At 48.1% G+C, this 19,910-nt stretch overlaps 1 protein-coding gene across 3 annotated transcripts in view; it reads left to right on the forward strand.

Moving 5' to 3' along the window:
* Window positions 1–327: 327 nt before the first annotated feature.
* The window catches only part of CLSTN1 (calsyntenin 1), a 99,125-nt gene continuing 79,542 nt past the window's right edge, over window positions 328–19,910 (forward strand). For all 3 annotated transcript variants that reach the window (XM_033228461.1, XM_033228463.1, XM_033228462.1), the window contains exon 1: window positions 328–1,206. In XM_033228461.1, the coding sequence (XP_033084352.1) occupies window positions 1,116–1,206 (91 nt within the window). In that variant the 5' untranslated portion in view covers window positions 328–1,115. The remainder of the gene's footprint in view (window positions 1,207–19,910) is intronic.

Here is a 19,910-nt window from a genome sequence, read left to right on the forward strand (position 1 = left end):
GGGGGTGCCAGGGGTCCAGAGGAGAGGAGGAGGGGGCCGCAGGACGCTGGGAAAATGGGAGGACCCCAAGATCCCTGTAGGGATCCACGGTAGAGGGGGAGGACTCGTCTGTCCTCTCTATCCATTCGGACCTCCGCTTTTCTAAGAACCAGCATCGCACTATGTCACTGAGAAAGAGCGCGCACACCAGCCGCCTTTAGAAAGTCTCAAATAGATTCCTTCAGTCAATTCAGGACAGACTCCCTTGGGGCAGGTCCCGGGGCGGGAGCCGGTGCGGGTAGTGCTGTGCGGCCCTTGACTGTTTACCAGGCGCGTTTCGCTGACCTGGTCTCCTGGACCCCCTTTCGTGACTCCTCTCATCACCTCTACCGGGGAGACGAGGACCCCGAGGTTCTGGGAGGCGACGCGACCTGCCCTAAGTGACAAGGGTCCTGGGTCGCACTCCCCTCGCCGAGGTCTGCGCTCCTCGGCGGAGCGGGTGGGAAGGATGAGTCCTCGGGGTGGAGAAGGAGGCGCGGGTCCCCGGGTACCGCTCGCCCGGCCTTAGGAGCCCGGGAGCGCGCGTGGGGACGCGGAGTTGAGGCTCTCCAGCTGCGGCCGGGGAAAGGGATACAGTCCCCCGAGCCCCTCCCGGCCGCTCGGAACCCACCCCAGCCGCGTCCCCGCGGGCGCGCGCTCCAGGCGGGGCCGATGGGCTCGGAGGCGCGCCCTCTCCCGGGTCCGCCGCGCGCGCTCCCTCCCCTCCCCTCCCCTTCCCTCCCAGGCCCGCGCGCTCCCCGGGTCCGCCGCGCGCGCGCCTCACGTCGCTCCCCATCCCCGCCCCTCCCGCCGCCACCCCGCCCCCGGCCGGGTACCCTCGCCGGACCCGAGAGAGAGCGTCGCCGCCATCTTAGTTGCTGCCGCTGCCTCCAGCAAGGCGCTGCTCCGAGGCGGGGAGGGCGCCGCGTCCCGAGCGCGCGGCCCAGCGTCACGGCGGCGGCGGCGGCGGCGGCGGCTCCTCCTTGGATCCCCGGAGCTCGCCGCGCCGCGGAGCAGCCGGCCCCCGGCCTCTAAAGCTCCGAGAGCTCCGCTCGGCGTCCCGCGCGCCTCCCTGCCGCTCCCGCCCCGGGCTGGCGATGCTGCGCCGCCCCGCGCCCGCGCTGGCCCCGGCCGCCCGGCTGTTGCTGGCCGGGCTGCTGTGCGGCGGCGGGGTCTGGGCCGCGCGAGGTAAGCCCCGGGGCCGGGCCGGGCCGGGCCGCTGGGTCGGTGCGGGATTCGGGTCCCGGTGCGGGGATTCGGGTCCCGGTGCGGGAGTAGGGTCGGATGCCGGGATTCGAGCCGGGATGCGGGGAGTCGTCGGGTCCGAGCACAGGGAGCCGGGTCAGGGCGTGGGGTTCGGGTCGGGGGTCGGGCTCGCGGAGCCGGGGTGCAGGAGATTGCGGGCGCGCTCTGCGGGCGTCCCGGGGAAGCCAGGCTCGGTCCCGGGCGGGGCACCTGGGTCTGAGCCGCCCCCACTGCAGCCCGGGGTGGTGGCTGCGCTGATTTGGGGGGACGTGCAGACGGGCCAAAGGGTCAGTCCGCCTGCTCAGCGGCGCACGCAGGCTGGGGCTGCACCCCTGGGTGAGATGCTGTGTGTACGTGTGCTCAGAGGTGCATCAGGCGGGGGGTGCACGCACAGTTTTGGTGTGTGCTTACATAAGAGCCCACTCCTCCGCATCCCGTTTCCAAGATCCCGATTCTCTGTTGCTGCACCGCGGACACCACGGCTTCGCCCCTTTCCGCCTCCTCCCAGGGTCCTTCAGACGTTGTCTGTTTCCAGTGGAGCCGAGGCTGAAACTTCGTGCTTCCCTCCCACCTTTTCACCCAAAGGTGAAATCGCGATGAGATTTGCGACCGCGGGCTCACCCAGTGTTAGAAATCTGCGTCTCTGCTACCCCTGGTGCCTTGGTGCAGTTTTTCTGACGGTCATTTAGACCGTAGAGGGTTAGATGCCCTCTACAAAAACGAGAAATCCCTCTGGTTCTTTAGGATTGTAGGACCGAAATTATTTTATGGCTCGGTGGGAAGTAATATTTCTTGGCTAATTTATTATTAGCTTTTAACCTTCATCCACTTAACCTTTTAAACCTCGCGTGTTCTCTGATATTGACTGGTCTTGCCAACGAAAAGCTTACGCATTGCAGATACAGTATTTGCTTCTGAGTGGATCTTGAAATCGTAAACATTTTCCTTGGCCTTAGAGCAAAGTAATCTAGGTGGAGTCTGTAGAATCTACTGTAGGCTTAAATTTGTTCTGATTTTTTTTTAATCAAAAGAAATTTTGGGGAGGAGGATTGATAGAAATCCAGATGAAATGGTCATATTTGAATTTAGCAAGCTTTAAAAAAAATTTTATTTTCCCTTCCCTGGCATGACATAAGGAGAGAAGTGTGGTGTTCACGAAATTAAAGGGCAGAGGCGGGAAATGCATCTTTTGTTCCATGTTCCTTTCTAAACATCGAGGATGATAAACTTTGAATACTTCTTTTATTTCATTTCTGACATTCTGTTGACTCTGCCAGATTCAGATCTTAGTCACTAAGTATCTCATTGCTGGCCATTTGATTTTTAAAAGTAACATCAAACTAAGTTTGAAATGTTCTTTCCAGATGTGGGTTGGAGGTCTGAAACTCTAATATATTCAAGAGAAATGTCAAAGTTTTGCTTCTCTTGGGGAAAACCCACACATTTTAAAAATATGTGCTTGGATTGGGTATTTTGGGAACAGTTTAAGTATATTTAGTTTAGTCAGTGATACCATTTCTTGTTAAAATTGGTGCTTTCTTAAATAGCACCTACATTTGTTAGTCATTATTTAATTGCCTTGGTTACTTAAACAGCATACATTTCAACTTTGAATATCTTCATTACCCGAGACCGACAGAAATGTTTTGTGAAAGATGTGTTGACTAGTTGAGTCATTTGTGATTTGCTTTCTCTTAAGTTTTTCTTGGTGCCGTTAGACAGTAGTTCAAGATTCTTAGTCTTCAGAATAAAGACATTTTACACATCAGTTATTTGGTCGCATTGGTTTTTTGTTCAGGTTGCAAGTTAGAAAATGTCTTGGAATTATTACACAAAATGCTAATAAAAACAATTTCATTTTGAAATATTACAAGTGAATTTCATGTGTAAATTTAGAGTTTGGAGACACTCTGTGGGCTCATTTTAAGAGATCATTTCAACTCATATCTGAAATTTTTACTGCTGTAAGGCAGTACGACATGAACTCCTGTTCATGCTGTAGCTATCTTTAGTAATCGTTAATGTTAGATTACGTAGAGACTGCTGGAGAAAATGATAAATTTTCTAATATAAATTACATCTTGACTATTAGTTTTATAGAGACCCTCAAATTTTATTTTAATTATAGCTGTAGTTCTCAAGAAATGTTGAGTAGAGCTGGGCGCAGTGGCTCGCGCCTATAATCCCAGCACTTTGGGAGGCCGAGGCTGGCGGATCACCTGAGGTCAGGAGTTCGAGACCAGCCTTGTCAACTTGGTGACACCCCGTCTCTACTAAAAATATAAAAATTAGCTGGGTGTGCTGGTGGGTGCCTGTAATCCTAGCTACTTGGGAGGCTGAGGCAGAAGAATTGCTTGAACCCAGGAGGTGGAGGTTACAGTGAGCCAAGATTGCGCCCCTGCACTCCAGCCTGGGTGACAAAGCAAGACTCCGTCTTAAAAACAAATTAAGTAAGCCAAAATATTAGAAGAAATATCTTTGGCGTGCCCTGGATGGTCATGTCCGTCGGCTACCTGCCTTCTTCATGGAGATCAGGAAATAGAACAGTGAAGCAGAGAAAATAGAAAGCTTATGTGAATATTTAAAAAACTCAACCGTGTAATGCATTTTGAAGCCACATAATAAATAAAAATCACTGTTATTTTTCCATTTGCACACAGACTTAGTGAGGCCTCTTCTCACCATCCTATTTGAAATCATTTCTCTTCCTGAACCCCTAAATCCTGTTTCCCTGCAAACACTTTTTCTTGTTTCCATAGCACTTAGCCCATTCTAACATGCCTTGTTGCTTACTTATTGAGTTGTTTACTGTCTGTTTCCCCTCTGTAGAACATATGCCCCAAGATGGAAGGGTGTCTGCTTTGCATATGTTTCCCGTCAGCAGCACACCGGAGGCATGCCAGTATTGTGTGATTGAATGAATGAATGGGTGCATGGATAACAGCATTTCAGTTTAGACAGCGTAGTAGCTTTGCATCCTAATTTTCACTTCACAGATAAATGCTATATACTGAAAAAAATTACATAGTGTAAAGTAAACTTACATTCTTTTTTTTTTTTTTGGGAGACAGAGTCTCATTCTGTCACCCAGGCTGGAGTGCATTGGGGAGATCTTGGCTCACTGCAACCTCTGCCTCCGGGGTTCAAGAGATTCTCCTGCCTCAGCCTCCCCAGTAGCTGGGACTACAGGCGTATGTCATCTCACTGGGCTCATTTTTTTTTTTTTTTTTTTTTTTGAGGCGGAGTCTCGGTCTGTCGCCCGGACTGGAGTGCAGTGGCCGGATCTCAGCTCACTGCAAGCTCCGCCTCCCGGGTTTACACCATTCTCCTGCCTCAGCCTCCCGAGTAGCTGGGACTACAGGCGCCCACCACTTCGCCCGGCTAGTTTTTGTATTTTTAGTAGAGATGGGGTTTCACCGTGTTAGCCAGGATGGTCTCGATCTCCTGACCTCGTGATCCGCCCGTCTCGGCCTCCCAAAGTGCTGGGATTACAGGCTTGAGCCACCGGCCCGGCCTGGGCTCATTTTTGTACTTTTAGTAGAGACAGGGTTTCACCATGTTGGCCAGGCTGGTCTGAACTCCTGACCTGAAGTGAGCCACCTGCCTCTGCCTCCCACAGTGCTGAGATTACAGATGTGAGCCACTGCACCCGGCCCAAACTTACTTTCTACAGTGTGGATGTGGGAATTCATTAGTGGGTAAATTTTCAAGGATCATGGGGCCAGCCTCAGTGGCTCATACCTGTAATTCTAGCACTTTGGGAGGACTAGACAGATCGCTTGAGCGCAGGAGTTTGAGACTAGCCTGGGCAACATGGTGAAACCTTGTCACTACAAAAATACCAAAAAAAAAAAAAAAGTTCAAGGATCCATTCTGTTGGTTGCAGTATTGGGGATATTAGATCATGAAACTCTGTCTCGGCCTTCGAAGGCTGTTGCTCTGTGGCTACACCTGTCAGTCCCTTTAAAAAAATACTGTAATTTTCAGCTTTTTTGGAAAGATGGTTTCTTAATTTGTTACCTCGTTTTTCATAAGTAATGATGTGGAAAAAAGTCATTCGAATATAGACCTCGGTATTATCCATAGTCTAACAATGTTAATACTGAATAAAAGTAAATAACATTTATTTCTCAAAGGAGACCTATAACAGCTGAAGAAATAATAAAATACGAACAATATTGAATATATTCCAATTTTAGAGCATTAACTCCGTTAACTGGAAACTTCAGTTAGCTGGAATTCATCCTTTGGCTGGATATTTTTTGGGAGAAAAAGCATAAAACCAAGCAGTTTTATAGGAATTATTTTTCAAAAGGAAGGTTTAGGAGGTCATACCATACATTATATGTGCCAGTATTTGATATTTAAGCCAAAAACAGCAACTAATATTTCAGTTTTAGTTACGAAGAATATGACCAATAAATGAAATTTTTGTGGGATATAAAATATAATTATTACACTGAAACTAGAAAATGCTATAATTTCATAGAACTAGCTGCAGGACTTAGTGAAGCTTATTAAACCAAGTCTAAGTGTTTAAAATGAGGAAGCTGAGATATGTTAAAATTTTAGAACTAAGGAAAAAAAAGTGCTGAGCTATTTTTATTATTGCTTTCTGAGACAGGAAAATATGTTTTTTAATATTTTTTTTTGGATAGAGTTTTCATTTATAAGAGTTGAAACAAAATAGAGATCTGATTATCCTAAAAATCCATCAAGAGTCTATTTCTTATGTATTCTGGTTGAGGGCTTAGATAATTAAAACTTGTTTTTTCAGTGGATCTTAATTTAGTATGAAGAGTTGATTGAAGGGGCCGGGCGCGGTGGCTCATGCCTGGAATCCCAACACTTTGGGAGGCTAAGGTGGGTGGATCACAAGGTCAGGAGACGCAAACCATCCTGACTAACACGGTGAAGCCCCATCTCTACTAAAAAAAATACAAAAGATTAGCCGGGCGTGATGGCGGGCGCCTGTACTCCCAGCTACTCCGGAGGCTGAGGCAGGAGAATGATGTGAACCTGGTAGGCGGAGCTTGCAGTGAGCCGAGATTGCGCTACTGTGCTCCAGCCTGGGTGAGAGAGCGAGACTGTCTCAAAAAAACAAAAAAGAGTTGCTTGAAGAAATGTGTCTTTGTAAGTGAAATTTAAAATGTTGATTTGCTACAAAATACAGATTTTAGTAGTGTTTCAGGACTACAGATTCAAGATTGGTGGAAATGATTTACACAATGTTATGTTTTTGCATTAAGAAATAACCAAGGCCTGGCACGGTGGCTCGTCTATAATCCCAGCACTTCGGGAGGCCGAGGCGGGTGGATCATGAGGTCAAGAGATGGAGACCATTCTGGCCAACATGATTAAACCCCGTGTCTACTAAAAGTACAAAAATTAGCCGGGTGTGGTGGTGTGTACCTGTAGTCCCAGCTACTCGGGAGGCTGAAGCAAGAGAATCGCTTCAACTTGGGAGGCGGAGGTTGCAGAAAGTGGAGATTGCACCACTGCACTCCTGCCTGGTGACAGAGTGAGACTCAGTCTCAAAAAACAAACAAACAAACAAACAAAAAACAACCAACCAAATGGCCAGGCATGGTAGCTCACACCTGTAATCCCAGTGCTTTGGGAGGCCAAGATGGGTGGATTGCTTGAGTCCGGGAGTTCAAGACCAGCCTATGCAACATGATGAAACCCCATCTCTACTAAAAATACAAAAGTAATAGCTGGGCATGGTGGCATATGCCTGTAGTCCTAGCTACTCAAGAGTCTGAGGCTGGAGAACTGATTGAACCTGGCAGGTTGAGGCTGCAGTGAGCCAAGGTCACACCACTTGCATTCCAGCCTGGGCGACAGAGCAAGACTCTGTCTCTAAAAAAAAAAAAAAAAAAAAAAAGCCAAACTAACAAGCCCTCAAAAGTGGTGTTTTGAGGCTATGCAAAGGCCATGTATAGGAACCCTCAAATGGTGACAGCATCCCCACTGTGTCAGCCTGACATACAATACCCATCTTTTCCCTAAGAGCCGCCACCACCTGGGACCTAGAATGCTGATCGTCTGATTTGATAGGTTCTTTCTCTCCTATGTTTTAGGTGTATTTTTGCTCATTTTTTGATTTAGTTTTAGGATATTATTATTAGATTAAAAATTTTCACGAGATCTGTTACTAAAGTTTTTAGTTTTAAAGGTTCTTGGCAGAGATTCACATACTTCAAAGTAACAGAGTTTAAAGCAGTTTAAATACCTGTAAAACGGCCGGGCGCGGTGGCTCAAGCCTGTAATCCAGCACTTTGGGAGGCCGAGACGGGCGGATCACGAGGTCAGGAGATCGAGACCATCCTGGCTAACACTGTGAAACCCCGTCTCTACTAAAAATAGAAAAAAATAGCCGGGCGAGGTGGCGGCGCCTGTAGTCCCAGCTACTCGGAGGTTGAGGCAGGAGAATGGCGGTAAACCCGGGAGGCGGAGCTTGCAGTGAGCTGAGATCCGGCCACTGCACTCCAGGCCGGCGACAGAGCGAGACTCCGTCTCAAAAAAAAAAAAAAAAAATAAATACCTGTAAAACATCTGAAAGTTGGCTGGGTGCGGTGGCTCACATCTGTAATCCCAGCACTTTGGGAGGCCAAGGCGGGCGGATCACCTGAGGTCGGGAGTTAGGGACCAGCCTGACCAACATGGAGAAACCCCATCTCTACTAAAAATATAAAATTAGCCGGGTGTGGTGGTGCATGCCTGTAATCCCAGCTACTCCGGAGGCTGAGGCAGGAGAATCGCTTGAACCAGGGAGGTGGAGGTTGCGGTGAGCCGAGATCGCGCCATTGTACTCCAGCCTGGGCAATGAGAGCAAAACTCCGTCTCAGGAAAAAAAAAAAAAAATCTGAAAGTTAACTTCCTTCCCATTCTGGAAACCCAATAAGAAGTATGTGGTAGCATATCAGAAGAAGAGTCATGTTTTTGCTTTTTTACTTTTTTGGTCAGACATGAATAATCATCTTAAAAAGAATGAATAGAAATAGTGTCTCACTGTGTTGCTCAGGCTGGTCTCGAACTCCTGGGCTCAATCAGTCCTCCCACCTCATCCTCCCAAAGAGCTGAGATTATAGACATGAGCTACCACACCCGGACGAAAAATCGTCTTTCAGCCGTCTGTTTCGTTCTGTCTCATTCTCCCGTGACAAGAACTTCTGTTGAGTCTGCCACTTTTCAAGCCTACCTTGATCTGTACTTTCTCTGAGTCATTGTGTAGGACAAAGGAGGACCACCAGCTGGGCGTGGTGGCTCACGCCTGTAATCCCAGCACTTTGGGAAGCTGAGGTGGGTGGATCACCTGAGGTCAGGAGTTCGACACCAGCCTGACCAACATGGAGAAACCCCGTCTCTACTAAAAATACACAATTAGCCGGACATGGTGGCACATGCCTGTAATCCCAGCTACTCGAGAGGCTGAGGCAGGAGAATTGCTTGAATCCAGGAGGCAGAGGTTGCGGTGAACCGAGATTGTACCACTGCACTCCAGCCTGGGCAACAAGAGCAAAACTCCATCTCAAAAAAAAAGGAAGACCACCTTTGTCACGCCACTGCACTCTAGCCTGGGTGACAGAGCCAGACTTTGTCTCAAAATAAAACAAAACAAAACAAACAAGAAAACCCATCTTTTTCTGCATCCACTCCTTTTTTTTTTTAAAGTAGCTTTATTGAGATATAATTCACACACCATAAAATTCAACCTTTTAAGGCATACAATTCAGTGATTTTAGTATATTCACAAAGTTGTGCAGCCATCACCACTGTCTAATTTCAGAACACTTTTATCACCCCCAAAAGAAACCCCATATCTGTTAGCGCTCATTCTCCATCTCCCTCCTCCTCCATCCGTTGGCAATCCCTAGTCTACTTTCTGTCTATGGATTTGCTTATTTTGGACATTTCATATCAAGTGAATCATAATATGTGGCCTTTTGTGACTAGCTTCTTTTGCTTAGTATGATATCTTCAAGGTTCATCCATGTTGTAGCATGTATCAGGACTTCGTTTCTTTTCACAGGTAAATAATATATCCTAGTAGGAATATAACACATTCTGTTTATCCGTGTATTCATTGATGGACATTTGGGTTATTTCCACTTTGTATTTGGAAAATACTACTATGAACATTTTTGTACAGGAATTTGTGTGGATGTATGTTTTCATTTCTCTTGGATATATACCCAAGTGGAATTGTTGGATCTTAGGGTACGTCTTAGATTTAACTTTTTAAATTAAAAAAAGTTTTTTTTTTTTGAGATGGAGTCTCACTCTATTGCCTAGGCTGGAGTGCAGTGATGTGATCTTTACTCACTGCAGCCTCCATCTCCCGGGTTCAAGAAATTCTCCTGCCTCAGCCTCCCGAGTAGCTGGGATTACAGGCGCCTGCCACCATGCCTGGCTAGTTTTTGTATTTTAGTAGAGACGAGGTTTCACCATGTTGGCCAGGCTGGTCTCCAACTCCTGACCTCAAGTGATCCACCTGCCTCGGCCTCCCAAAGTGCTGGGATTACAGGCGTGAGCACTATGCCCGGCCTGTGTTTAACATTTTGAGGAACTACCGGCTGGTTGTACAAAGTGGCTGCACCATCCTGTATCCGCTTGACCTCCGTAATCCCTCACAGGAGCATTTTTCTAATCAAATACACATTTCACAGTTTTCTAGTTTGTTAGAATTTTAAGTTGAATTTTTTCCTAGTCTAGGTGCAAACTGGCATTTCATCTAACCAATTCCTTCCTTTGCCATTGTCTCTCATATAATTTTTACCCCGGACTTTAGACTTTGAGTTGAAAGGAACTTTGAAAGTTCTTTCCTCGATACTTTAAATAGCCTTCCCTGTAAAACAGACGTTTCCTCATACGTCCCTGTGTGTTGATCATTCAGCCTCTGTTTGAACTCTATTGCTATGGGGCCCTTGCTAGCTCACAGAGCAACCCTTTTCTTAAAAACATTGAGCCTTTGGTTAGGTTTCCTTAGGACTGAATTTTATCACTCCTCTGTATTTTTGCAGGCATCCAGGCCTACAGTTCATTGTTTTTACCACCTCACACATTAAGAGAGGCCGAGAGCATTGAGGCCTAGGCCTGATTTCTGTGGATTTCTCAGGAATGAGCCTAGCACAGGGCTGCACGTGCAGTGTTTGGGGGCCACCCACCCAGTCACATACAGAGTCAGTATCCTGCTTCCAGGAACAGGGCTTCACCTAATGAAAGGGACTGGAAAAAACATGACAATTCTCAAACTGCAAGAAAGTGACGGCCGGGCGCGGTGGCTCAAGCCTGTAATCCCAGCACTTTGGGAGGCAGAGACGGGCAGATCACGAGGTCAGGAGATCGAGACCATCCTGGCTAACACGGTGAAACCCCGTCTCTACTAAAAAAATACAAAAAATTAGCCGGGCGAGATGGCGGGCGCCTGTAGTCCTAGCTACTCGGGAGGCTGAGGCGAGAGAATGGCGTAAACCCAGGAGGCGGAGCTTGAAGTGAGCTGAGATCCGGCCACTGCACTACAGCCTGGGCGACAGAGCTAGACTGCGTCTCAAAAAAAAAAAAAAAAAAAAAGTGACATTTCTTTTCTTTTTATTTTTCTTTTTATTTTTTGAGACGGGATCTTGTTCTGTTGCCCAGGTTGGAGTGTGGTGGCACAATCACAGCTCACTGCAGCCTCGACCTCCCCGGGCTCAAGCCATTCTCCCACCTCAGCCTCCCGAGTAGCTGGGACCACAGGTGCACACCACCACACCTGGCTAATTTTAAAATTTTTTAGAGACAGGGTCTTGCTATGTTGCCCAGGCTGGTCTCGAACTCTTGGGCTCAAGCAATCCGCCCTATTTGGCCCTTCAAAGTGCTGGGATTACAGGCGTGAGCCCCCATGTCCAGCCGACATTTCATTCATTCATTACATTTTTGTTATGCTAGTTGGCTAAAAATGTGCTTTGTTTAAAAGTAAATTATTTTTTCTAGTCCTTTGATTTTATTTAACTATTCCTCGTTTACCCAATCTTCAAACATAGAAAACACTTAGAAATACGTCTTTATATTCAAAGGGAATTTTAAAACTCAGTAAAAATGGATATCATCTTTGTTTACATACTTGAAGTATAGCAAAGACATTTTTATTCAGGCTGGAGTTCTGTGGCACGATCTCGGCTCACTGCAACCTCCGCCCTCCCAGGTTCAAGCAATCCTCCCACTTCAGTCCCCTGAGTAGCTGGAACTACAGGCACACTCTACCATGCTTGGCTAATTTATTTATTTATTTATTATTATTATTATTATTATTTTGTAGAGATGGGGTTTTACCATATTGCCCAGATTGGTCTCAAACTCCTGGACTCAAGCAATCTGCCTGCCTCCGCCTCCCAGAGTGCTAGGATTATAGGCATGAGCCACCATGCTCAGCCTAAAATTTTTCTTATATAGTCCTTTTGAGGACCACTTCAAAACAGTTGAATGTTATAAATTTAAATTGAAGAAATATAAAACTTTAGAATGATTTGTATGAGGTTGTCTATTAAGTGGCTTTTTTTTTTTTTTTTTTTGAGATGGAGTCTCGCTCTGTCGCCCAGGCTGGAGTGCAGTGGCCAGATCTCAGCTCACTGCAAGCTCCGCCTCCCGGGTTCACGCCATTCTCCTGTCTCAGCCTCCCGAGTAGCTGGGACTACAGGCGCCCGCCACTTCGCCTGGCTAGTTTTTTGTATTTTTTAGTAGAGACGGGGTTTCACCGTGTTAGCCAGGATGGTCTCGATCTCCTGACCTCGTGATCCGCCCGTTTCGGCCTCCCAAAGTGCTGGGATTACAGGCTTGAGCCACTGCGCCCGGCCAAGTGGCTTTTGAAGAATATGATTAATTCCATCTGAAATGCAGAATCTAGTCACACTGATTTTTTTTTTTGCATTTTTCAGATGTAGTTAATGATGAAGATTGATAGAACTAGCTACATAGTCCAAGGGGCCAATGCAAAATAAAGTGTGGGGCCCCTTGTTCAAAAATTATTAAAACTTTTTTTTTTGAGAGAGTCTCGCTGTGTTGCCCAGGCTGGAGTGCACTGGTGCGATCTCAGCTCACTATAACCTCATCCTCCTGGGTTTAAGCAATTCTAGTGCCTCAGCCTCCCGAGTAGCTGAGATTACAGACATGCACCAGCAAGCCCGGCTAATTTTTTGTACTTTTAGTAGAGACAGGGTTTCACCATGTTGCCCAAGACGGTCTCGAACTCCTGAGCTCAGGCACTCCACCTGCCTCAGCCTCCCAAAGTGTTAGGATTACAGGCGTGAGCCACTGCATCTGGCTCAAAAATTATAAAAAATTTCAAGATGACAGCAGGTTTTTCTTTTTGTTTTTTAGACAGAGTCTCACCCTGTCACCCAGGCTGGAGTGCAGTGGCGCATTCTTGGCGTACTGCAACCTCCACCTCCTGGGTTCAAGCAATTCTCATGCCTCAGCCTCCTGAGTAACTGGGATTACTAGGCACCCGCTACCATGCCCGGCTAATTTTTGTATTTTTAGTAGAGAGGGGGTTGCACCATGTTGGCCAGGCTGGTCCTGAATTCCTGACCTCGAGTGATCCTCCCGCCTCAGCCTCCCAGAGTACTGGGATTACAGGCTGAGCTACCTCACCTGGTTGGCAATAGGTTTTTTTTTTTTTTTTTGAGGTGGAGTTTCACTCTTGTTGCCTAGGCTACAATGCAATGGCATGATCTTGGCTCACCGCAACCTCCAGCTCCCAGGTTCAAGTGATTCTCCTGCCTCAGCCTCCCAAGTAGCTGGAATTACAGGCATGCATCACCACTGGTCTGGCTAATTTAGTATTTTTAATAGAGATGGGGTTTCTTTTTTTTTTTTTTTTTTTGAGACGGAGTCTTGCTCTGTTGCCCGGGCTGGAGTGCAGTGGCCGGATCTCAGCTCACTGCAAGCTCCGCCTCCCGGTTTCACGCCATTCTCCTGCCTCAGCCTCCCGAGTAGCTGGGACTACAGGCGCCCGCCACCTCGCCCGGCTAGTTTTTTGTATTTTTTTTTTTAGTAGAGACGGGGTTTCACCGTGTTAGCCAGGATGGTCTCGATCTCCTGACCTCGTGATCCGCCCGTCTCGGCCTCCCAAAGTGCTGGGATTACAGGCTTGAGCCACCGCGCCCGGCCGAGATGGGGTTTCTCTATGTTTGTCAGGCTGGTCTTGAACTCCCGACCTCAGGTGATCCGCTAGCCTCGGCCTCCCAAAGTGCTGGGATTACAGGCATGAGCCCACTGCGCCCGGCCGGCAATAGGTTTTTAAACCAACCTAGGGGCCCTTCTATGCCTGGCTCCTGGCACATGGAGGGAACCGGTCCTGAGTACTGATAAACTTAGATGACAGAGTATTAATAGTCGAATTGTGGGCCCAGGGCCTGAGATTTTCACCAGAGCTGCTTGTGCTCTGTGTCCCTGCTCAACTGCACCTCTGGTTGATGCTCCTCCCTCCCCTTGGGAGAAGATGCCTGCCTTTCATTCTCCGTGGTCTCAGGGTGCAGGCTTCCCGGTCATCTTTTCATCCCCAGCACCCAGCAAAGGACCGGCTGTACTCCATTCTCAGTAGACAGTGAGAACCAATGGTAGCCAGAGGCTCATGGAAGACTAGGGTCGCTTATGATTTGTGGGATTAAAGCCCTTGTGTTAAGCAGATTATGTTTACTTTTTTTTTTTTTTTGAGACTGAGTCTCACTCTGTCACCCAGTCTGGAGTGCAGTGGCGGGATCTCGGCTTACTACAACCTCTGCCTCCCAGTTCAAGCGATTCACCTGCCTCAGCCTCCCGAGTAGCTGGGATTACATGCACGCACCACCATGCCCAGCTAATTTTTTTTGTATTTTTAGTAGAGATGGGGTTTAACCATGTTAGCCAGGATGATCTCGATCTCCTGACCTCGTGACCCATCCACCTTGGCCTCCCAAAGTGCTGGGATTACAGGCATGAGCCACCGCGCCGGCTTGTGTTTACTTTTATTTTTATTTTATTTATTTATTTATTTTGAGACAGAGTCTCGCTCTGTCACCCAGGCTGTAGTACAGTGGCCGGATCTCAGCTCACTGCAAGCTCCGTCTCCCGGGTTCACACCATTCTCCTGCCTCAGCCTCCCGAGTAGCTGGGACTGCAGGTGCCCACCACCATGCCCGGCTAATTTTTTGTGTTTTTAGTAGAGATGGGGTTTCACCATGTTAGCCAGGATGGTCTCCTGACCTCGTGATCCGCCTGTCTTGGCCTCCCAAAGTGCTGGGGTTACAGATGTGAGCCACCGCACCCAGCCCTATGTTTACTTTTAAAATGCTTTGACTAACTCATGCTAGTTTCTTATTATCTATGGAATTAGTAACAAGGATAACAAATAATTAAAATTCTTGGATAATCCCTAATCTTTTTTTTTTTTCTTGCCATGCTTTTCAAGCATTTATCAGACTAGTAAGTAAATAGTAAAATGAACTGACTTGAATTTCATTTTCTCCTTAAGCTCCCTCACTCTGGGCTAAAATTATTAAAGGAACAGTGGGGGTGGGGAGTAACAGGTGGGGTACAGTCGTTTTGAGTTTTCGAGCCCCTCAGTTACTAGTGCCTTGTGACTAGTCGGTAGGGGACCTTGATATCCTGACTGATTATAAAGCCCTAAGTTGGCAAGGTCAGAGCTTGCTTCTGAGCTGTCTGTAAATGTCCATTGATACCAGCTCATGATTCCTGTAGAAAACGTTTTCATTTGGCAAGGGTTTAAAAAGTCCGTGCCCAAGTGTATGAGAGCCGCCTCTTGTTCAGCTAGGAAGCAGCGAATACATGTCTTCTAAACATTCAGAGCCTTGAATAGAGAATAAACACTGGCTTAAATGCTTTTTTATATGAAATCTGACATGTTAAAGCCTCTTCTAAATTGGAGCACGTACCACTGGGATAGTTTCATAACATAGCCTTTTCCCTCCCTTCTGGTGACTTTAATAACAACTATGACGTTAATGTTTGTTTGAATGAAATAATGTTTTAGAGAGGTCATTAATGCCACTGGTTAATACATATTTGCAGATTCAGTTGGTAAAGTTTATTAACCTTGTCTTTTTCTAGACTTTTTCTGAGTGTTCTTAGAAGGTTTGGGCTTTTTACCGCTACTTAAAACAGTGCATATGGCAGTGGGTCTGAGCAGATTGTGTTGACTGAATCTTTCTTGTTGCGTGTAAAGTATGTCATACATTGTTGTGAGGGTCCCAAGAGCAAGAGAATTGGTCAGAGAACAGAGAGGAAAGAGGATCCAGAGGTGTGTGGAATGAGGCATTCTAGATAGATGTGGTCACAATTTAGATTTTATTTTCATTTATTTATTTTTAATTTAATTAATTAATTTATTTATTTTGAGATGGGGTCTCACTCTGTCGCCCAGGCTGGAGTGCAGTGGCGCTATCTCAGCTCACTGCAATCTCCGCCTCCCAGGTTCAAGAGATTCTCCTGCTTCAGCCTCCTGAGTAGCTGGGACTACAGGCGTACACTGCCACACCTGGCTGATTTTTGTATTTGTAGTCGAGTTGGGGTTTCACCATGTTGGCCAGCCTAGTCTCGAACTCGTGACTTCAGGTGATCTATCTGCCTTGGCCTCCCTAAGTGCTGAGATTACAGGCGTGAGCCACCGTGCCCAGCCTTTACTTATTTACTTATTTATTTTTGAGACAGAGTATCATTCTGTTGCTCAGCCTGGAGTGCAGTGGCGCGATCTTGGCTCACTGCAACCTCCGCGTCCTGGGTTCAAGCAATTCTCCTGCCTCAGCCTCCCGAGTAGCTGGAATTAGAGGCATACACTCCCACACCTGACTAATTTTTGTATTTTTAGTAGAGATGGGGTTTCACCATGTTGGCCAGCCTGGTCTCGAACTCCTGACCTTAGATGATCCACCTGCCTCAGCCTCCCAAAGTGCTGGGATTACAGGCGTGAGCCACTGTACCCAACCTGCCCGCCCTCCCTCCTTCTTTCCTTCCTTCCTTCCTCACTCAGTCTCACTCTGTTGGCCAGGCTGGAGTGCAATGGCATGATCTTGGCTCACTGCAGCCTCTGCCTCCCAGGTTCAAGCTGTTCTCCTGCCTCAGCCTCCCGAGTAGCTGGGATCACAGGCACGCACCATCATGCCTGGCTAATTTTTGTATTTTTGTAGTTTTTTTGAGACGGAGTTTTGCTCTTTCCCTCAGGCTGGAGTGTGGTGGTGTGATCTCAGTTCACTGCAACCTCCGTCCCCCAGGTTCCAACAGTTCTCCTGTCTCACCCTCCTGAGTAGCTGGGATTATAGGCGCCCGCCACCATGCCCGGCTGATTTTTGTATTTTTAGTAGAGATGGGGTTTCGCCATGTTGGCCAGGTTGGTCTCGGACTCCTGACCTCATAATCCATCTGCCCAGACCTCCGAAAATGCTAGGATTATAGGCGTGAGCCACTGCTTGTATTTTTAGTAGTGATGGGGTTTTACCGTGTTGACCAGGCTGGTCTCAAACTCCTGATCTCAAGTGATCCAGCCTTCTTGACCTCCTAAAGCGCTGGAATTACAGGCATGAGCCACCCTGCCCGACCCAGTTTAGATGTTAGAGAAGTGAATGCAAGCATGAGAACCGAGGAGAGGCAGGTGGGTTGGTGATTAAGAGACCGTTCATGTTATCTTCAGGAATGCGTGGTACAGAGTGGTTTGCACAGGAGCCTGACTGCAGAGATCGAAGGACTGAATTATTCAGGGCTGGGTGCTGACCCAGGAAGGGGACAGACCATCAGGCAAGTAAGGAAGATCCAGGTCTGTGTGAGCGCTCCAGAGTGGCTCCTGGAGGCTGGGCGGTGTGTGTCTGATGGGCTGTCACGCACATCCTGTGTCTTCTCAGGGAGGACTCTCTGGGAGGCGTCTGGGGCCAGCGGACAGTGACAGTATAAGGCCGGAGGTCTAAATCTTGGCAGAGAATCAGGGCAGAGCCTGGAGGGCCATTGTTTCCCCTCAGCTTGGGCTGTGGGTGTTTTCAGGGTGTGAGGTTTTCACTGTGGTGGACAGAGTGAAGCTAGGGACAAAGGGAGAACAAACATAGGCCCCTCGGGCCAGATCTGGTTGTTGCTTAAGCCTGAGGGAGAAGGGAAAAGGGTTTCCTGAAGTTTCTATTATATCTGGAAACTCAGCCCAGTGGCGCAGGAGACCAGATGAGGATTTGGGACAGCAGCCTTGGCTCAGGGTAGAGCAGTCCTGGCTGTACTGTCTTACCGTTTGGAAACCCAAGTACAGACAGGTAAGCTGGGGCAAGCTGGGGCAGAGAGCAGTGATGGAACCCTGGCATCTGAGCAGCCCACAGCAGTGGCCAACCAGTGTGAGTCCATGCCTAGCTCTGGTCAGATTGAGGCCTTTTTCCTGAGAGCTTGGCACTTGTTACTCCTCCACTCAGTCTATCCCCAGGCCTGGGTAAACTGAACTCACCCCTTGCTGAAATTCCTGACCACCTCAGCTCATGGGATCTTCTAGCAATCATTGGCAAACTGCCTCAACCTAGCTTTGTCTTGATACATTGTTTCCTGGTACCTAAGCCCTTTCTGATTTGAAAAGATAACTCAGGCCGGGCGCGGTGGCTCAAGCCTGTAATCCCAGCACTTTGGGAGGCCGAGACGGGCGGATCACGAGGTCAGGAGATCGAGACCATCCTGGCTAATACGGTGAAACCCCGTCTCTACTAAAAAATACAAAAAACTAGCCGGGCGACGAGGCGGGCGCCTGTAGTCCCAGCTACTCGGGAGGCTGAGACAGGAGAATGGCGTGAACCCGGGAGGCGGAGCTTGCAGTGAGCTGAGATCCGCCACTGCACTCCAGCCTGGGCGGCAGAGCAAGACTCCGTCTCAAAAAAAAAAAAAAAAAAGATAACTCATATTGATCTGTTTGGAGTTCAAGTGGGAACCCAAATTGTATCTTCCCCATGGAAACTTGTTATAAACAATGCTTATAAAGCTCCAAAAGTGACTGTCAGAAGCATACTTAACCCATAACAAGTGCAAATTGGGCAAATTGGCAGTAAAATCCAGCGCATGCATGCACGTGCATACACGCTCACCCACCATTACAGTACAGTGCAGCTGAGCCTTGAACAACCAGGCTTTGAACTGCAGGGGTCCACTTGTGAGTGGATTGTTTTCAACCAAACGTGAATGGAAAATACAGTATTTGCTGGCGGTGAAACCCGCATATGGGAAGCGCTGGCTCTTTGAATACTTGGGTTCTGTAGGACCAACAACTTGAGTATATGTGGGTTCGGGTATAAACTGGGGTCCTGGTGGATTCAGGTATAGACTCTGGGGTCCTGGTGGATTCGGGTATAGACTCTGGGGACCTGGTGGATTTGGTTATAGACTGGGGTCCTGGTGGATTCTGGTATAGACTGGGGTCTTGGTGAATTTGGGTATAGACTGGGGTCCTGGTGGATTCAGGTATAGACTCTGGGGTCCTGGTGGATTCAGGTATAGACTGGGGTCCTGGTGGATTCAGGTATAGACTGGGGTCCTGGTGGATTCTGGTATAGACTGGGGTCCTGGTGGACTCAGGTATAGACTCTGGGGTCCTGGTGGATTTGGGTATAGACTGGGGTCCTGGTGGATTCAGGTATAGACTGGGGGTCCTGGTGAATTCGGGTATAGACTCTGGGGTCCTGGTGGGTTAGGGTATAGACTCTGGGGTCCCGGTGGATTCGGGTATAGACTGGGGTCCTGGTGGATTCGGGTATAGACTGGGGTCCTGGTGGATTCGGGTATAGACTGGGGTCCTGGTGGATTCGGGTATAGACTGGGGTCCTGGAACCACTACCCTGGCGGGTACAGAGGAGCCGCTATCATTCTGTAAACCAGCAGTGAGGCGCTGGTTCAGATGGAGTGATGGGAGGCACTGGAGTGGCAGCGCCGCAGCATTCTGTGGGGGCGGCAGCCACAATCAGTGGCCCTGTGACTCCCACCTTGGATGAAGGGGCTAGGGGACTGAGGTACCAGAGAAGGGTTGTGAAGGAGGCAGAAGCCTAGTTCCTGGAGTCCTAGGTGACTGAGCCAGTGAGAAGAAAAGGAGCGAGAAAGTAGCGAGAAATCTGACTGGGATCTGCAGAAGGACGTCAGGAAGCCCAGGGAGGAGGGGGCCCCCATGCCCAGGCGGAGGCACCGCCTCTAAGGGCAGGAAGGTGTTGAGGTGGAGGAGAGGCAGGAGAGCTGCAAGCCGGGGCAGTGGGCCCTCTGCAAGCAGCCACCTCTGCAGGCACTGCCTCCGCACGGTGGCCATGCCTTTCAGGGGATGCTCACTGCTGTACACTGTGTAGAGGAATGATTTACGGCCAGACACACTTAGTGTTTTTCATCAAAGAATTTAACTGAAGTGTTGCTATTTAAAATCGTTACTTGAATTTACCAAGTTCCTAAATCTATATGAAGTAAATTTACTCCTTTGTATAGAGGCATTTTACTAAAGTCAGTGTAAAAAATGTATTTGATATAACTCCCAGATATTCTAGTGAGGTGTATCATGTATCACTTAATATTATCTCTGCTAGAAGTTGTCCTTTGTAAATAATGGTGACATAGTCCACGTAGTGACTTCTAATGTAAGAATGCAGTGATCAATTGCAGGCTTCCCCTTGAAACTCATC

This window comes from Trachypithecus francoisi, unplaced genomic scaffold (genome assembly GCF_009764315.1).
Source record: "Trachypithecus francoisi isolate TF-2019V2 unplaced genomic scaffold, Tfra_2.0 Lachesis_group12, whole genome shotgun sequence".
Lineage (NCBI taxonomy): Eukaryota > Metazoa > Chordata > Mammalia > Primates > Cercopithecidae > Trachypithecus > Trachypithecus francoisi.